General features: G+C 41.7%; 1 protein-coding gene across 1 annotated transcript; it reads left to right on the top strand.

The window, feature by feature from the left end:
* Positions 1-11,613: 11,613 nt before the first annotated feature.
* Positions 11,614-16,192, top strand: c17h1orf52 (chromosome 17 C1orf52 homolog). Its single transcript, XM_031760263.2, has 3 exons — positions 11,614-12,058; positions 13,606-13,819; positions 14,476-16,192. The coding sequence occupies exons 1-3, from the start codon at positions 11,762-11,764 to the stop codon at positions 14,628-14,630; spliced, it is 666 nt and encodes a 221-aa protein (XP_031616123.1). The 5' UTR covers positions 11,614-11,761; the 3' UTR covers positions 14,631-16,192.
* The last annotated feature ends 1,052 nt before the right edge of the window (positions 16,193-17,244 follow it).

Here is a 17,244-nt window from a genome sequence, read left to right as displayed (position 1 = left end):
CGCCTGAGGCACGGGTGGCGAAAAGGAGGAGGGACGGGGAGGATGAGCTCATTGCCCTAATAAAAGAGGACATGGCTCAGCAACGCCAAATGGAGGAACGGAGAGCTGAGAGGATGGACAGGCTGATAGGTGTCCTCGAAAAGCTTGTGGAACAGTAAAAGGACTGAGTCGTGTCCACAGACAGCCACTGTACATAGTTGCACTTTATTTATGCTGGCACTCCAACCTTATTTTGTTTTTGTACAAACATGATTATTTCAGTTGTGTAAATAAAACAGCCAGAACATCCCAACTGTGAGTGCATGTCTGTCACAAACTACATAACACAATTCCGGGGGGCCTGACCTATTGCACATGCCACATTGTGAAAATAAAAACAGTGCAACGCAAAACACAAGATGATTGTGGGAAATGCACTGCCCACTGTGGTCCAGGATAAACCTGAGTGTCCCAGCATGCACATACATCATCAACCAGGCCTGACATTTGCCTGAGCAGGGAGTCTTGGGCAGTGCTGCTTGGTCCGCTGGACCAGGACCAGAGAGATGAGGGAGGTGCCACAGGTAAGACCCCCGGTTCGCATAGCCAGGTACTGAGTGGAGCATCCCACATAGGCGTCCCCAGATGTTGCTCAGGCATGCTCATTCCCACTGTCCACCGTATCATCCTCCACTTGGGTCTGCAGGGCTGGTGTAACTGACAGCTGCCATGTCACTGGATTGTAATCATGGCGGTGGGAAAATGACATGGTAACAACAGGCATGTTAATACAGATCTGTCATGTGAAATCCCAGCACTGTGCAGATGCACCACTACAGGATACTTGCCTGCTGACAATACTCGTGGTCTAGGGGTACCTCCTCCAGGGCAGACACCTCAGCAGATAGCTGGTCCCGCCAGTGTGCACCACTGACTGCCTCCACACCAGTCTCCCCCTCATCTTGGGCATCATCCTCGGGCTCCTCATCTGGGGCCACAATGTCACCAGCACCGATGCAGATGTTGTGCAGCACAGCACATGCTGTTATGACCTGCGACAGATGTTTAATCTTGTAAGTACAGTGTACATGCCAGATTATACACTACAGTTGCCATCATGATTCGACAAACAATGATGCTTGTATTAGTGTGACGTACATGTGGCACGAAGGTGTGGTGCACCTCCAGCGCGTGCAGGAAGATGACACGGAACCTTGTCTTCATCATTCCAAAGGCACGCTCTATGACAGAGCGTGCCCTGGAGTGATGTGCGTTAAAGCGCTGGGCTCCCACACCGTGGACTGGCCTCTTGTAGGGGGTGATGAGGGGGAGTGGATGTTGGAGACATGGGTACCGTCCATCTGCAAGGATGAAATGCCCTGGGGGAGGGTAACGAACCTGTCGGTACAGTGGGCTGTGGCGGAGGACCCTGGAGTCATGCACTGACCCCGGCCAGCCCACATGTGTATCGACAAAGCGGCCCTGATGGTCACATACTGCCTGCAGGATTATGGACGGGAACAACTTCCTGTTCCTGTAGCACTGACTGTCAGGGCCGCTCGGGGGCTTGATGCGGACATGTCAGCAGTCAATTGCACCAGCAGCCTTCACAAAGGCTGTGCCAGCTGTGCAAACCCATTGGACATGGCATCTAGGTCTTCTGGGGTCCGTGGCAGGTGGATGACCTGGTGGCGCGTGGCCACCACCTCCTCTGTGACCCTGTGCACGATTCGGTGGACAGTGGCACGGGGTATTGCGAACACCCTGGACACGACCCTGTAGTTCTGCTCCACTCGCCAGCCAGAAGAGGAACACAAGGGCCTCGATCTGGGCACCCCACCCATGTCTCCGTTCCTGGTTCAGTAGATTCAGCAGCGCTGTCACGGACTCCCTGCTGAGGCGGAAATCAGGCCTGGTGTCCTCATTATTGTAGAATCTGTCCAGGACTGGGACACTCAGGTTAATCCTGCAGTACAGGGGTCTGGTCTGGTGAAAGTAAATACAGGACATCACAGACATTGTTTTATTCTAGTTATTAATCTGACTGTTGCTGTTCTTATTTTCGCAGGCAGTGGACACTGTGCTTGTGGTGACATTATTTGGGTTTTTGGTTGATTGCACGTGTGTGGCATGTCCTGGGCTGTGCTGCTGCAGTGTGCTGGCTGCGGGCGGACACACTCCTATTTGGGACTCACATCTACAGTGGCATATATCAGGGTGTTACGCTAGTACACAGGTACACACGTCATATATCTCAGGGGGGAGGAATGTCGCCATGTATTTATCACTGTACCTGCACGTGGTTGTCCCGTAGTCGCAACAGGATCATTCGTCCGTGAAGGGTGGGTTGTTGGGGCTCTTCCAGTAGCAGGGAAATTACACACGCAAGGACGTGGTCTGTGTCCATGTTGCCGATCGGGAGGGGTGGTATGGGCAGGCACAGCTGGTGACGTGAATTCGAAGGGTAGACTGTCCCATTTCACAAACCTCTCACTTCCGCACTTCCCGTACTTATAGTACGCACCGTACGTAGTACGCGTAGTGTGCGTACTTCAAGCGTGCATACCCTGAATTGGGACACAGCCTTAGTGTGTGTTCCCCTGTGCTTGTTGTCGGTCCGTCTGTGTTTCTGGGTGTTTCTCTGCCTAACATCCTCTGTGTCATCCCTGCCTGTCACACCCGTGTTCCCATGCCTTTTGTCTCCTCATGCTTCCATGTATCCCAGTGTTTGTCACGTCCGGTGTGGCAGACGTGTGGAGTTTGTAGAAAGGACCCAAAAGGCGGCAGCTCTGGTGCAGGTGAGTATTTATTCACAGGAGTGGGCACAAACAGCAATGGTGGGTGAACATGAAACTGGAAAACCTAAACTGGGTAAAACTAACAAAACAAACCAGAAACGAAGATGCAGGGAGGTCCGGGGAAATACACATGGAGATATGCAGGGAGACCGAGGGGAAACAACATAGAATGACGGAAGGGACTAACGCAGACGAACCAGCAACCACTAAGACAGAAGACACGACTTAAAAACACTCAGAGAACAAAGGGAGATTACACACAGGTGGGGGACACAGCTGGGAGTGATTAACGTGACGAGACTAGGGAGGCAAACTGAAAACACTCACATAGGACACAGACCTTCACAATAAAACAGGAACTTACACATGCAAGGACACAGACTAAGAAACGCGGACATGACACAGGAACACACGGGCAGCACAGAGTAACACTAAACAGAGGAAGAACAGAACCAAAATCACAATAATAGAAAACATAAAACGCTGGGTCAAAAGGACCCAGGATCATGACAGTGTTTAGTTTTTCAGTTCGAGTTTACATAAGGTTAGTTTTCCCAGTCGAGGTTTTGGTAGCTCCCCGTTCATTATTTCCTGTTTTTGTCACTTTGCCACCACTGTAAATAAAACGCTCACTCTCATCACAGCCTTTGCTTTCATTTGGGTCCTTTCAGCTATAACTCTACACAACTGCCGTAGCAGCCGTGACATATTAGGAGTTAAACTCTTTGCCTTACCTTTAGCTCTTAATGCCATAATTCTGAGAAGTCTTTCAAAAAACCTCCAAAATAATACAAAATGGAAGCAAATTATGCATCTCCCATTTTGGCTTCTCTTCAGTAGCTCTCTGTAAAATCCCTCTCAGTGTACAGCAAGTCGTTGACTATCAGGCTCCTCTGCTGTGGAAGCAGCTCCTGGTTTGGGTTTGGTAGACTGACACCCTCTCTTTTTTAAGGACAGGTTTAAAACTTTAACTTTGGATAAAGCTTGTAATTGTGTCTACCTCAGATGATTCATATCTGTCCTGTGATGCACTAAGCACACATTACAGTTGTGTGTCATCAACTCTGCACAGTCTGTTTTCTTTGGCAGTGAAGCCTCATGTTTCTGATATATACCATTTCATTCAGTTCCAGTGTATAGCACCAATTCACAAGAAGTCATAAAAAACTTACAAAATTAGAGAGAAACCTCAAACAAATCAGTAAATCAATAACCTTGATCAATGAGCAAGCACTTACTGATGGTGGAAGGGAAAATTTTTACTTTTAACAGGAAGACACCCCAGACAGAACCAGGCTCAGGGAGGCGCAGCCATCTGTCATGACCATTTATGGGATTAGAGGAAAAAGAAGAAAAATGAGAGCATAAGGAGACAAAGACAAACACGAACTATACGGAAGAGAAGACACGAGTTAGTGATGTGCAGTTGTCGCATATAAATGCAGAAAGAATTGAACGAAGGGAACATGCTCAACACATGGTGGGAGCAGACTGAGCTGACATCAGCCCGTGTCTGGATAATTCAGGAACATCTATTAGAGGCCTAACTATAAGGTTTATCAAAAAGGAAAGTCTGGGGGCAAATCTTAAAAGTAGAGAGAAGGCCTGTCTCCTAAATCTAAACTGGTTTCACAGCCTGAAAGGCGACGACTCTGGCTCCAAGTCTCCTTATAGAAACCTTCGGAACCACAAGCAAGCCAGCAGTCTGAGAGCAAAGTGCCTTGTTGGGATAGTATGATACTATGAGGTGTCTGAGACATGTCATTGGTCCCAACGACACGTCCAGTGCTCCTTATTTAACTGTTTCTCACTGCTCGTCTGTTCTCTTTCCTCCTAATTCCATCCAGCTGAGGGAAATCTACACAAAAGTCAAAGTCTGTCTGAGGTTTGTTGTGTCTTTTTCCTGTCAAGTCTTTTCAGTGTCACCAAGCTCTCAAGGTGAGAGTATTGTTGCTTTTCTCTCTCTCTCTGTTTTAGTATGTAAAGTGCCCTGAGATGACACATGGTTTGATTTAGCTCTACATAATGCCTCTCGCAGGAGAGACTGCTGCAGTGTTTATGCACTAGCTGAGTATTCTTGATACCCTGTCCTCTTCTCTCTTGTTTGCAGACAAGACTGGCAGACGGCGCTGAACGGAGCCATTCGAATTAAGCATTTGAAGAGTAAATGTTGCTGGCGTCAGCTCAAAGCATTCTTCTGTGACATGTGCAGAACATACAGACAGGGTGAGGCGGGGGGGGGGGGCTCTTAATGCAGTGGTCAATATGTTTTGCAGACAGCCTTGAATCTCCCCCCCACAAAATCATCCCCAAAAACAAAAATAAAAACTCTTGCATGTTTATTTTTGTTCCACCCTAGGCCTTTCCTGTCTGTTATGAGCAGAAAAACTAGGTTTTGACCAGTATTTGTTGACGTGCTAATATATCCATGTCAGTGAAAAATCCCAGGCTATCATTCAGTTTAGTTTTTTAGCAAAATATCTGAACTTAACATCTGGAAAAGGAAACGATTCACTGCAGGCATGTTTTCTGTAAAAAAAAATAAATGCATAAAAAAATTGAGACCACACAACTGGACAACTAATTGCCAAAAGCCAAAATATGCAAATGCGATGCACCGCAGCTTACATGTTGATCCTCTGACAGTGCAAATGTAAAACTGGAATGAAATGCACTATTAAAACATAAACACACTGACAAGAGACACAGCTTAAAAAACACACGTGAAAAAACAACTTTGAGGAACATTCCTCTTATAACAAGAATGCAGCTGAAATGTTAAGATCTACATTTCGCTTCATGGTTTGAAGCAGCTGAACACAGAAACAATGAAGCCCTGTAATCAAAAGCTGACAGTGCGGTTACCTCATAGAGTAACATTTATCATTCTGACATCTAACCTAAGCTGTAAAGCAGTGGAAAAAAACAGAACTCACTAATTGTCCCTCGTAAACTTGTGCTTTTGAAAACACCTCAGAGTACAGTAGAGACAGTCTGTAGGTCCGCACATCCCTCTGTGTGTAGGTGTGTGTCTGTGTGTGTGTGTTTGTGGGCATGTTCTGGAGGTTTCAGGGTTTTAGAGGCGGGAGAGCGGTGAAAATCAAAGCATCAGGAAGGGCACGAGGTCGAGTGTGCTGTGAGTGTTTAGCCCACAGCCATCCACGCTGCAGGACACCGTAGAACATGTGATGGGGATGATCGACCCCAGCGCCCACCCTCACTCGCCTGCAAACTGTCCTTTTGACCCAGATCTCCCACACCTTCTCCCTACGATTTTCTCCCTTTCCTTTTCTTTTATTCCCTCACTTTTCTCCGCTCTCTTCACGTTTAGTTGGATCCTGTTCCGGACCCCCACGGACCCCGCTGCAAACAGAGCTTCGAGTTTATGAAACGAGCTGAAGAATGCCACCTCTCAAGTTTGAAATCTGCACCGACTGTGCAAAGATGTAACCAGAGAAAATACATAATGGTGGAAGGTGTGAGTCATTGTTTATTGCTTGGTATGATAAAGGAAAGAGATAAAAGCAAAGAGTGAGGGGAGCAGAGAATACACTCAGCCTGCTTGAGAGGTCGTCTGTGCATGCAAACTCTTCCAGCGCAAGCACAACCAGCGTTTATAAATTTAGAAATACATGTTTTAACAAGAATGTTTGATCTAGACTTCCAGCTAAAACAGATGCACCTCTTTTTCTTCTCCCAGGAAAAAATGAGAAAGGAAAAAAAAGACCTGTCATGACCCCACATGTTATTTCCACTTCAGCTTTCTTGCAGTTAATTGTATCACGGCTGGATTCAAGTGGAAAGCCAGATTAAAAAGATAAGAGGAGGAGATGATGATAGATATATCTAGTTATGCTCAAAGATTAGGTGAGCATGAATATTTCATTTCTACAGGTCCCACTTTGTCAGATTTGTGCTTTTCCTTTTTGTTGTCTTGCTCTGTAGAAGAAAGGTAGAGCTTAAATTAAAATGCTGTGATTATCTCATTTGTATTTCAACTGCTGTGTGGCATTTCTTGGAACATGTCAATCACTAGTTATTTAGTATAGTTGCAGAATCTGTTTTCAATAGAAAAAACTTTACAGGATCCAAACCTCAGCTTTGCTATTCAGACTGTGATGAAAAATAATCCCAGCACTGTCATGTACATGTAAACGACAGGAGTCTAGCAATCTAGCTGCTTCCATAACATAAGTGAGAAGTGATGCTTTTATGTGATACAAAAATAAAACATCCAGGATGTTAAACTCACTTTTCACTGTGAGCCATGGACAGAGCACGTTGATCATAAAGAAAAGTCTCCTTTCTGTGAGTGTAAAAAGTTTAACTACACATTTAATCCCTGAGATGCTTTAATAAAAGAAGTGTAATTTCAACAGTATGTCTCATTTTTTCACATTTTAAAAATGCTGAAATTGTAAGAAATCAATGTGTAGGTAGCTCTTCCACAGATGGTCCTATTATTATAACATGGAAACCTTTTGTTTTTCCCGAGAACCCAAAGTAAAAATCACACATTTCTATAGTTGATCAAAAAAAACAGGAACTTTCTGTTATTTAATTGTTTATTAATTGTTTACATTAGCACTGTATCAATTGCCACATGGGAGGTCTTCATCTCGACTCAACAAATCCTTCTGCCCCACTGCTATCAGACTCTCAAACAGCTGACCTATTTTAACAGTAATAATCATTTTTGCACATCAGGTCATCTCTCATATCAAACCAGCATATTAAGCTCTTTTGCACATAAATCTATTTAATAATTCAATTTTTTTGGTCTTAATTTATTTATTCATACTATTTGTATTTTATCTATTTGTACATATTAACCGGCATCTGTGTGTGGAGAGCAGAGAAAGAATTTCATTGTACAGAGAAATGCTTTTCTTTGTACACATGACAATAAACGCTTTGAATCTTGAATCTTCATCAGTATGAAAAACCATAAAACTTATGAAAATGGTAATATCACATCTAACGTTCGCCTTCAGGACATTACAAACTTTAATCTCGTAGATTATGGAAAAGTGCATGAAAAGAACTACTCGTTGGTTCTCTGGTAACTTCTACACACACACTCACTCACACAGGTACCATGTGTGCTGTAAACAGGCAGTCATCCTGGCATGTCTGTTCTTTCCATTGACCTTTTTAAGGTCACTCCTTCATCCCAGTACACGAACAGAGCTCACAGGTCACCAATGTGATGGCTACATTGACAGTCTTATTAAAATCTTCAAGTTTGATATAAGACAATTTCAAAAGCAGCTCAAGGATGACAATGAAAATATTCAAGAGAATTCCTTTATAATGCTCTACAACCAACTACAAATGAAGCTCTTCAGATAAAAGGAAGCATCTGGCTTTTATGGGCAGATCACCAAACTACTTATTTTTTTCTTCCTCCAGGTGTTGTTTGGCAACATCAACAAGGTGATTGTGGGTTAATTATCTAAAATGAGAACAAGATTTCTACAACAAAGATCCAAAGTATGCTCGCAGTTATTAGGCGTGCATTCGAGTAGACCAAAACACATGCAGCTGATGCAACAATTCAGAGTCCTTCTGCGTAAGAGCTATCTATTGTGTGGTCAGCTAATGTGGATTAATGAAAGGGGAAAAGTATTAGCTAGCTCAAATTAGCAGGCATCCTGCTAGCTGAAAAAGGGAGCAAGAGAGGACATCTGCCAGGTGCTGTCTGAGGAAACCACCTTTGGATAGAAGAGTCTTTGGATGCAGTAAAGACATGTGAGATATTATGAATGGCTAGATTAAACAGTGCTTTGGAGAGGTGTGGCTTTTCGCCTCCATGTGGAATTCCTCACAGCACAGTCAGGCACTCTGTGCAAAAACAAAAGAAGGAAGCAGAAGAGTAAGTTACAATAGCCATAGGAGGGTATCCATCCTGCTGGATTATTCATCATTTCTCTTTCAGAATACCTGCGTCCTTTTGAAAGCCAAGAAAACCCAAAGTGCATTCAGTTTTCATGGGAGACCAATGAATGATGTCATAGGAGAGCAGTACTGGAGTTACTGTGAAAAAAACTGTAAACATTTAATAGGAAACCAGTAAGCGTTCACTCGGCAAAAAAACTGACGATGGAAAAATTAATGCCTTGTTTTTAAAAAAGTCAAATTCTTAATGTCTCACATCCTGTCTTGTTTAGACTTGGGGAAACAAAATACATTCATCTGGAAACAGCTGGATGATCTCTTTTCTTTTCTCTGTTTTGAAGAAAGAGAAACGCTTTTTATTCATGTATTGATTTAGTTTCTTACAGCGCCTCAGAGCAGTGAGAAAGGCAGAGTCTGTGGAAGTGTGATTCCACAAATATCATCCACAGCCTCACGGCCCTGTTTGGGATTTGTAAAGAAGATGGTGTGACTTCCTTCAGTCCAGAGAAATCAGAGATTTCAGGTCAATCTAAAAGGACGCGGAGGTTTAAACCTTACACAATGTCCTCAGCCATGCTCTCTCACATTTCCCAAACATCTTTGTGACAGAAAACAAAAAGTTCCGATGTCTTCAAGATTAACGTCATGTATTGGGCAAAAATGGACAAAAAGCCTTACAACTTAGAAATTATGACTCTTACAAGCACAGTGTGTATTGGCGACATATTGAAAGTACTATATGAAGATGTAAAATATCATGTCACATTTGACCTCTGACCTCTTCTTCAGGCTCAGTGGATTAATCTGAAGGTCAAAGTGATAGTAATGCTATATAAATCTGTGTTTCCTTGCGCCAATATTTATTTTTACAATCCAGGGATAGTGGTCGGTATATGGGAACTGTAATGCTACTTTTGACCTCTGACCTCTTCTCTGAGGTCAAGTAAGGTCAAACTTTCGTAAAATGTCTTTTATTTATTTAGCTCTGCTTAAAATTCTGCTACCTTTGTTTGTAGTGGCAGCATCGAGGACATGATACTGGTATAGGGGGATTATAAAACATCATGTCACATTTGACCTCTGACCTCACAGACTTCACCTCATTTCACATCTGCCTTTTTTTCAAGTTGACCCAAAATTTTCATGTTGATCTGGTCCTGGCAGATGTTTGCTCCTTGCTGAGCCTGGTTCTCCCGGCGGTTTCTTCCTGATAAAAAGGAGTTTTTCCTTCCCACTGTCACCAAGCAGTTTTCTCTGTATTATTTTGAGGTGTTTGCCTTAATGTATGATATTCCTTGTGCTGACTGTTGTTTTTATTTGATGTTAAATTCAATTGAATTGAAGTTAATAAGGTTAAGGGTTAAAAGTTATTAGTGTCCAGTTATTTACTAATCAATACCTATTATCCATTACCTACTCTATACAATACTGTTCCCAGAGAATGAGCCACCTTGGTGGAGGTTTGTGCTCAATATAGCTGCTAGATTTATGTTTCCTTGTCTATTTTATACAGTTTGGCAGGTGTTTGACCTGTACAGAGGGGGGTCACGCCTGGCCCCTGTAAGTCTAGCTGACTTTAGAGCCTGCAAATGCTCTTAACACATCAGAAGAAAGGCCAAGAAGGTCTTAACCTTTTAGGTTGTTGAAGTGTGGGTCAGGAGGTTTGGTTTGATGTAGTGAGCTTGTTATTTTATTTTATTTTTTTTAAGGCATAAATCTGATCTATCTGACAGCTGTTCACTAGGAAAAGTCTGAATGGCATGATCAATCTTGCAGTATATATACTTATTTTAACAAATATCTAGCATTAGAAGGCATGTAGTGGGGGAAAAACGTGGATGTGCACATTTAAGCACATGACACGTCAGGACCTGACGGTAAATAATGTTCCGTGTTCTACTGCAAACCGTGCAGGTCAGCTGTAACACAGATTTCAGGAGTTTTTTTGGAATGTTTGGCAATAAAGCTACCCTCCTCTGGATGGACCGTGTGCTCCACCTTAACTGTCAGATATATCTATGACACCAATGTTTACTCTGTGAAAAGCGGCAGAATTTAATATTCCGCAGAGAATAAGTGAAGGAGAAAGGTGGAGATGAAATAGAGAGACACAGGGCAACTATTGTATAGGAAAGAATAATAGAGAGAGCAAGAGGACACATTCAGGTGCACAATATGTACTGTAAGAACTGATGAAGATGGTCAGATAGATGGACTCACATGTTCTTGAATTCAGTCTATTTAATCACTTTTGCTCAGTTATAGTTGAATATTGTATGTAAAATTGGTTACATTTTTTTAAAGTGTCACCTACATTAAAAGTGTCTTTTTCAAGCAAGATGAGACGACAGAAAATACAAGACATTGACACAAGCATTGCACATTTTATAAAGATATCTAAAGCGGCCTAAAATGGACTGACCCTGTAACACAAAGTAGGTATAATAACGCAGAGTCAGAAAGATACGTGCAAAACAGATCATTTTGTGTATATATCCCTTTGAATATCTTGTTCCTTTTTCTATTAAATAAATAAATAATAATAATAAATAAAGCCAAACAGAAACATCGACATTCACTATTTGGAACACGTTCACTTTCTGGCACTACACCTCAGCTGGAGACCTCCCTTTTTTTAAACCCTGATTGTGGCCCTGATCTGAGTCAAGCGATAAGGAGGCTGCAGTTATCAAATGTCTCCAGCAGATGGCAGAAATTCTCTGTAAAAAAGAGGAAAAAATGGAGCTTAAACAACAGCCCATTAATTGTATTTAATTAAAAAATAACTGTGGCTGAGTATATTATACAGAAACAATTTTAACATTAAAACAAACTCCAAATACTGAAAGACTTTGACGGGAAGATTTATTTTCTTTTGGTCGAATTGCAAATTACCACCAGCCTGCTAGGAAATGGCTTCACGACAGGCTTTACGACACCATCTACTCGCTTTACAACTGTTTTGGAGGCTCATTCAAAATGGAGTAGATCTCGAAGAAGTTGGGTTCAGCGGATCTAGCTTCATTTTCGCGTGGGTTTTACAGCAATAGCTTGTTCCTTAATAGAATATTTGTAGCCTCAGAAAAATGACAGAAGAAAAGAAGACGGGCTCTTTGGGGTTCTTCTCGAGCTACGACGATTTGAGCGACAGCAGCAACGACAGCGATTCGGACGACCAGGAGGGAAGCCGAAAGAAGAAAGCGGGGACCGAAGCCGAGGGGAGCGCTCGGTCCTCTCTACCAGGAACCAAGCGAGAAGCCGGCGGAGCTCCGTTACCCAAACCCGACGAGCTGTTCCGCTCCGTGTCCAAACCCGCTTTCCTCTATAACCCGCTGAATAAGCAAATAGACTGGGACAGCCTGACGGTCAAAGCCCCGGAGGAGGTACAAATACATGTTGAACTGCGGTTAATATGACCACACCAAGCACGCTCTGATGTGCTAGATGAGTGTAAGCACTGTACAAGCCACAATTAAGAGTTTATGGGCTTCACCTGTGCTAGCTCAGGCTGCCCAGTAGTGGCCGCTGTTTCTTTGCTAGCTGATGCACACAGTGCAGCTCTATCTGCCGTGGTTGGTTGGAGACGTTATCAAACTTTTCATATGTACAGGCTGTGCAGAAGTATTGAGCCACACTCAGTTCCTTATAATTTACTTCCATAGAGCCTTCCTAAGTGGTCTTCAGCAAGAGTTCTTCCAAACAAGGTGTTTACATCAGCGGATGAACCAATCTTGTGTCTACAGTTAACAGACAACTTGGCAAAGAACCGATTTTAAATAGCATTTTTAGGCACTTTGTTACGATCAGCCTGTTGAAAAAACATATTATTTGTTAATTTCTTCAGTTGACCCTATGAAAATGCCAAAGAGTGCACAGGTCGACAGTATAAAATAGTATCTTTGCACCAAGAAGGTGATTACCAAAGGGCTAAAAAGGTCATGGCATGGTGTGCAGACTGTTGTTAAAAACTCTGTGGAAGCTGAGGCCATTCAACTAAGTGGCACGTCTTAAAAAACAAAAAAGAAAGACACTATCTACAGCTGATGACCTGTATCTGTTCTTAAGAAGTAGGAAAACAAATCCGGCAAGGGCCTGACACTAGACCTGAGAGATAAATCTGGCCCTGTAGTTGGTCCATCTACTGTTTGCCAAAGCCTCATCAGAAATGGTCTCGGTGGAAGGGTTGCTGTCAAGAAGCCATTCTTAATGAAGGGAAACGAGGAGAAAAGGTTGAGGTTTGCCAGATTACACAAGAACTGGACTGAAAATCAGGGAGGGATAAAAGTACATTTGAAAATCTTGGTTTAAATTGGAGGTGGTCAGGAGAGAGGTACAGCAGTGACTGTCTACAGTCATTTACAGTCATAACCACCGTGTTTTGATGTGGACTTCAAGAAACCTGAAAAACTGTCCCTTTAGTCTACTTAAAGAATTTAAAGGAAGCTAAAGTTGTCTAATATTGATGCTCTTCAGCATCATTTTTGACTTGCATGCTGTGTTTTCATTTGTGTTTGCACATGTTCCAATAAATCGCTGTAAATCTTTTGCAACATCTAAAGAATTGAGGTGTAACTTGAGACTTTTGCACAGTCCTGCACATGTGTGATGTCATTCTGGTGCATGAAAGATGTTTTTCTGTCTTCTCTCTTTGCATGTGAATGAGGCCAATAGAAACGATGTTAGGAAGACTTTTCATTATAACGTAGCGCAGTACAGCAACACCACAAGCCATAACCTCAGTGTTAACCAGTCAATATATATCTACTGTGAACATTATAAAGTGATTGAGTGATTCACATATTATAATAGTTATATTTCTTGTTTATTTTAAAGAGAATTTACTGTCTTGCATCTCTTATGGAGACTAGCTATTATCACCTTTGCTGTTTGACTTTCTCTAAACCAATTTTCCACGTCTTTTTCCTTGAAGGCTGCCAGAGAATTTAAGCCATGGAAGACAAACGCTGTGCCCCCGCCTGAAAGTTACACTGCAGAGCCAGAGAAGAAGAAAGGACCTCCCCCGGGAATGGACATGGCTATAAAGTGGTCCAATGTGTACGAGGACAACGGTGAAGACGCACCGCAGGCTTATACAGGCAAAGCTCGTTTTCTACCTGAAGAAGAAGAACAACCCTCAGACTCTGGTGAGTTTGTTTCATTCTCCTCATCACAGCTCTTTCATGCCGTTGTGCAAAACTCACTGGCTTTAAAATCCCAATAAATTTGGATGTGTATTTAATCCTATGTTATTTGATAATTTGGCAAATAAAGCAAGAAAATATGCACTTGTGATAAGTAAAGAACTACATGGTAATGAAACAAGGGCAATAGAGTAGATACCGGAGGTGCACCATTGTGTTAACGTTTTCAATATGTTGAAAACGGCTTAAGTTGTGTGTGAGGATTTTTGGAATTCTTCAGAGAAAGATCAAGAGCTGGAAGTTGTTAACAAAGATTTATTTGATTTGCTGCCACAAAAATGTGAAATAAATAATACCAAAAACTAAATAAAACATCCATTTAAGGCCTTTGCGTCTTTAATCAGTACCCAAAGATGCGAAGCATAATATCAGCTGCACCATTCCACCTATGTATTTCCATCCACCTACATGTAACAAATGAGTGCAATACAGTAAAATAATGAGGGCGTTTGCTCTGCTTTCTGCTTTGCACCTACTTGGAAAATGTGGACTTGTTTATTTAAACAATGTGCTGTTGAGAAATAATAATAAAGATTATGTTTTATTCTCCGTCCCTCCACAAAATCACAAACTCATCCAACTCGTCATCTGCTGATCAGATGAGGAGTCAGAGAAGCCAGGGCTGTCTGCCAAGAAACGGCGAGTGGAGACCTTCCAGCAGAAGGAGAAGAGGAAGAGGGACTTTGGACAAGCCACATCTGATAAGAACTTTGTTGAAGAAGAGAAAAGGATCCTCAGGCAAAAGATTGAGTGAGGACCAAACTTTCTCCACCAAGGAAATTGTCTGCATTTCAATCTTTTCCATCAGCAGGGAGCATTCACTGCATTAGAGCATGCAATCATAGAGGGTTATTTTATCTGTATGTACATGTTGTAATTTGAAGCAGTAGTTTGTTTGTTTTTTCAAGTGAACACATAAGAATGTTTTAATTTGATTCAGTTTGCAACATTGTTAACAGTGCTTAAATTTACAGACCAGCTGCCATAAACACAAGAAAATCTGTCAAAAACTTGTTTAAAGCTCAAACTTGTTGTAGTTTTTTAGCCAAATGACAAACTGAATTCACACTTTTATACCCAAATCTGAGCCGGTACACTGAACTACAGTGACAAGTCAGAAATGATCAATCCTGCTACTAGGCCGAAATTATCAACCACTAACAGCATTGTTTCTGTTCAGGAGTGCAGGTTAATTACTTTGAGGTGGCATCTTAATCAAAAATAATAATTTACTGTTTTTTTCTGCTTTTCAGTAAAACAGTTTGAAAATTACTGGAAAAAAATAGTTTTGTATTTAGCACTAAAAATATAATTCAGAATAAAGATGGATTATCTGTTACAGAAACATAAAATGATTTTGGTAATTCCAATATTGTTCATTTGGGGGAGCTGTGGTATAAACCTTACACTGGGTAGTGGTCTAATAAATCTTTTAAGCACTGTATATCACGTAATATCAAAAAACATTATTTGATGGCCCCATTGCAAAGGCTAAAGGCTAACAGCTGTGATTTTGGACTTAATAACAAGCCAGGGGGGGGTAATTTAAAGACACAATGATAAAGGATATCACAACTGTACAAAAGCGATAATTTCCAAACAATTAACAAAGTTGTGAGATTGTTCTTGTTTGACTCTGCTGGACTTCAATTATTCACCAGGATTGTTTTTAATCATAGCCATTAGGCCTGAAGGCCAAAACATGTTGACCTGTAAGTGTGTTTACTTCCTGTTTTATAAATTTAAATAAGTATATTAACAGTGATGTTTGGCTGTGGTGGGTTACTTGGTCTGTACTTTGTTTTGTGTTGTATACTCACTGCCCATTCACCACCGAAATATGACTGTGTTGTTCTTCGAAATCTGAAATTGCACCATTCCCCCGTTGTTCCTGCTTATGGCCACGAGATGTCGCCTTTAGGCTATACTGGAACTGCGTCCATGTTTATGGTGAGGTCAGCTGTGTGACTGCATAAATGCTGGCTACTCAAATTACAATCAGGAGCTGTGTATATATGTCGTGTCTGTCAAAAAGGGAGTGGTAATCTTTGATTTGGAAGTTTGTGTCGTCTCAGTTTTCTCGAGATGCTTGTTCCATTCAAACTGTTGATTCAGTGTCGTGTACCGGGGACTACAACAGGAAATAACCTCCTACATGTCTGTTTCGAGTACGTCACGTATTGGAACACAGTATTTTTTTGTGGATCTGTTATTTCTTCCAGCAATTCTCTGTATTCAGTGTGAACAGTTACGATATATTTATAGCTTTCTGGGCAACATAAACCATTGAGGCAATAAAATTGTTTATTGAAAAGAGTCATTTAACTTTTAAGTTGCAAAGTCTGTTTATGTATTGAATAGCTTATTTGTTAAAGTAATTGATTTTTTAGCCATTAAGTTTTTTAGATTTGTGTTATCAAAGTAACACGCTGTAAAACTCACAATCCATTTTTTAGGTTCCTATGGCCATTGGAGTAAATATAATGGTTTTCCAAGAATTGGGGGGAAAAAAGTTTCCACTTTGCAACAGTTTAGTGATCAGAGGAATTCCTGGTCTATCTGTCATCATGAGTTGACATGAAATAGTGGTGAATATGCTTCTGATAAAATTCCAGCCTCCAGGTATGTGCCTGGCCTTGTCTGAAATGTGTACCAAGGCCTGCAGAACAGCAGCAATGAACTGATTTTTATCAGCTGTATTTACGCACAAATAACTCCCCTCTCTGTGCTGACTGAATGAGCAAAGACCAGCGAGGTCATATCCATCAGTGTTTAAGAATTATTCATCTCATCTCAGTCTAGTAGCTGGAAATTTCCCATGAGATGGATGCTTTGCAATGCGTTGCTTTTAGAAATACAATTCCAGCTTAGTTTTTGTGAGGTTTTTTTGATACTGTTGAGTTGTTTCTGTCTTTGATATGATATCCACAGCATTCTTTGACTTGAGCCTCTTTGTCTTATAGAGATCATTTTACCACAGGAAAGCATTTTTCAACCCGCCAGAAGTCACACATGGCTAACCTTATCCTCTTATCTTTAATGAAAGAGAATAAATTAGTGTTTTGTTACACACTTTTAACAAAAACAGAATAAATGCAGCAAAACTTCACTTCAAATTCTCAATATCTAAATCGCATTTTAAGAAAATAACCTTTTGTGGTCATTTGAAGGTATAAAACAGTACTAATGTAAAGTTAAATTGCAAGAGATTTCCAGTTACGGCTGTTCCCTGGGTCACTCTGCTCATTGAGGAGCGTGTGTCACTCTAACCTTAGATCACTCTTGACACATTTACTGGAAGGTCAAGACCTCATCATGACCACTGAGTATTCAGGGGCCTTTACTAAGCTGGCTCCCAGCAGCTGCTG

Source organism: Oreochromis aureus, linkage group 17, assembly GCF_013358895.1.
Source record: "Oreochromis aureus strain Israel breed Guangdong linkage group 17, ZZ_aureus, whole genome shotgun sequence".
Classification (NCBI taxonomy): domain Eukaryota; kingdom Metazoa; phylum Chordata; class Actinopteri; order Cichliformes; family Cichlidae; genus Oreochromis; species Oreochromis aureus.
This window is presented reverse-complemented; position numbering and strand designations above follow the sequence as displayed.

Coding starts and splice junctions, on each gene's coding strand:
- c17h1orf52 (XM_031760263.2), top strand. CDS start 11,762: ATGACAGAAGAAAAGAAGACGGGCTCTTTGGGGTTCTTCTCGAGCTAC. Junction 12,059..13,605: donor CGGTCAAAGCCCCGGAGGAG/GTACAAATACAT, acceptor TTTTCCTTGAAG/GCTGCCAGAGAATTTAAGCC. Junction 13,820..14,475: donor AGAACAACCCTCAGACTCTG/GTGAGTTTGTTT, acceptor TCTGCTGATCAG/ATGAGGAGTCAGAGAAGCCA.